The 2,625-nt window shown below is 34.4% G+C and overlaps 1 protein-coding gene across 1 annotated transcript; it reads right to left on the bottom strand.

The window, feature by feature from the left end:
* Positions 1–756: 756 nt before the first annotated feature.
* LOC121218214 (zinc-finger homeodomain protein 2) lies at positions 757–1,937 on the bottom strand. Its single transcript, XM_041095078.1, has one exon. It carries the CDS (start codon positions 1,604–1,606, stop codon positions 866–868), a length of 741 nt encoding a protein of 246 aa, XP_040951012.1. The 5' UTR covers positions 1,607–1,937; the 3' UTR covers positions 757–865.
* Between the last annotated feature and the right edge of the window lie 688 nt (positions 1,938–2,625).

Genomic DNA, 2,625 nt, shown 5'->3' with positions numbered 1-2,625 from the left:
ACAAATAAATACTTAACAATAAAATGTATCATGCCCTTATTTGTCATTTTACACATATCAATTTTCAGCTACGTTTTATCAAACACTTTTAAATAAACTGTTAATAAAATTAACTGGTCAAATTAATTAATAGAATCAGTTGATTAAACCAGGTATTGTCTATATTAGTATGTCTTAAATTTTTATATTTTTATAGTTATTTCACTTCAATTTAAGGATAGTTAAATAAAATGTATTTAATCCAATCAAATATAAAAGAATCAAATGCTTATAATTATTTTTAATACCGAAAAATAAAAATTAAAGAGAAGGGAGAAAAGGGTGAACAACCCACTGTAAAGATAAAGGAAAGATGAGACAAAAAGGGGAAGAAGAAGAAGAGGTTATAAATGGAAAATGAGTAATTAATCTCATGATCTAAAGCTGATCACTTGGCAAAAAAAGAATAAGGTGATTTTGAGGTATACAAGGAAGAGCCTAGAGATTTGTAAGTGGAAACAAATTTAATGCAGAAGACAAGAGAGAAAAAAATGGAGAAGGTGACAGATGTTAACAAATAAATATTTTGCAGCTTTGCATGACAAACACGTTTTGATTTCCATTTTTGAAATTTACTCATTGATCATCACATGATGATGAAACAAAGTAAGTATTTCAATGGTGGAAGAAGGGAAAATGACCTGATAAAATTCCAAGCTAAGATGTTGCAGTTTTTGAGCTCAAAGGGAGAGATTAATTAATAACAAAAGCTAGGTGTTAGAGAAGATGTTTTATAGTTTTGAGCAATGGCTCATTCACAACAAATATAAAAATTAAAAACCCTAATCATGATTTTTTTGTCCCATTATAATAATCATAATGGTTGTTAGGGTTTCTTACCAAGGGTGTTCTTGTTATTGTGCATCCAGACTTTAAGAACATGCCTTTTAACACCAGTTTCTTCACAAAATTGTTGTATGGCAGCTTCATCATGTTTTTGAATCCTCCACCCCAGTTTTCCAGCGAAATCAAGCATTTTTTCTTTTTGTTCGGCTGTGAATTTTGTTCTGAATCTCTTCTTTGATCCTCCGCCACCGCCACTGCTACTGGGATTCGAGACGTCTTCTTCTTCTCTACTGTCCCCGCCGCCACCTGACGCTGCCGGCAACGCTAATGGCCTGTACTGTGAAGGTGGCGTGAGGTGGAGATATCCGGCTGGTGGTGGTGCCCGATAGTAGGGCGAGAATTGGGGGTACTGCTGGTGGTGGTGGTAGTGAGGGTTATAGCTATAAACATTACTTTCCCCCTCGGTTTCCTTGCGATGAAAATTCCTATGGCAGTTACAGGCGGCGCATTTCAAGGCCTCGACGGTCCCTTCATCACCCGCCGCTATGAACTCGCAGCAACCATCCACCGCGTGGCCGCCGATACTCACGGCGTGGTTCTTCAGACACTCTCGATACCTTACCGTGGTGGACCCCACTTTTCTCGCCAAGCCATCACCACCGCCGGTGGTGGTAGGTCCCGGTTTCGACCAAGTTTCCGATAAGGTACCCAGTGAATCGTAGCCTGGTGGAACAGCCATACCCATTTCTTCTTCTTGGTCATCATGTTCATCAAAATCCATATTTTTTCACTGCCCTCTTTTTTGACTTTCTTGTTCTGTGGATTTGATTGGGGGTGGGGGAGATTTTACATGGCAGACCGAGTTAACTCAGCAGATCCACCATGAACAATAATTGAAAAAAGAAGCGAGTTTAGATAATATAAAACAAAGGGCTTTGGAGAATAAAAATTATGGGTTTTAGCTGAGAAGAGAAGATAAGAGAAGGGAAGAGAGTGTGGCCATGAATTCCCTAACCTGCAAAAGTGTCTTACTAGAAAGGTTTTCATGTGCTTTCCATTTTCTGAAACCAAATAAGCAATTTACTTACCTAATTCCAATTTCCACCTGATTCACATTACTATTTCTAATGTTTTAGTCCACTTTTATCATTTCATTGTAATATCTAAATTTAAAAAATATAAAAATTTAATGATAATATACTTAAGTTATCAATTTCTAAATAATATTATGGTAATCAGATATGTCAAACTATTGGTTTTTATTCAATCAGTTTAATCGGTTCGACCGTTAAACCAACAATAAATAAATAAAATTTTATAAACATCTAAAAAAATAAAAATAAAAAAGTTATATAAAACTTCAGGTGATGATGTGATATAATTTCAGAATGTCACATTCAGTATTTTAATAACAGGACCAGTCGTTGAACATGTTAGACCACTGATTCTTGATTCAACCAGTCTGATCGGATCGACTGTTAATCCAATAATAATTAATTAATTAATTAAAATTTTATAAAATCTAAAAAATTAAAAAACATATATATTCATTTTGTGAGGAATATCAATAACTAATGTTACAAAAAAAGACAAAAATTAAAATAGAAAAAAATAATAATTATTAACAAAAGTTAGTTTATTTTTTTTTATTGAGTCTTAGTTCAATTGTCATAGGTATTGTTATCAATACAGGAAAACATGTATTCGAGTGCACTGAAGTATATTATTCTTCTATTTATGGTGTTGGGGAGGGATTATGCGCTGACGTGAGTTTGTGCTTGCTTCTCCCAACAATGTCTT

The sequence above is a fragment of the Gossypium hirsutum genome, chromosome D06, assembly GCF_007990345.1.
Source record: "Gossypium hirsutum isolate 1008001.06 chromosome D06, Gossypium_hirsutum_v2.1, whole genome shotgun sequence".
Taxonomy (NCBI): Eukaryota; Viridiplantae; Streptophyta; class Magnoliopsida; order Malvales; family Malvaceae; genus Gossypium; species Gossypium hirsutum.
Note: the sequence above shows the minus strand (reverse complement) of the source record. Positions and strands in the feature narration are given on the sequence as shown.

Coding starts and splice junctions, on each gene's coding strand:
- LOC121218214 (XM_041095078.1), bottom strand. CDS start 1,606: ATGGATTTTGATGAACATGATGACCAAGAAGAAGAAATGGGTATGGCT.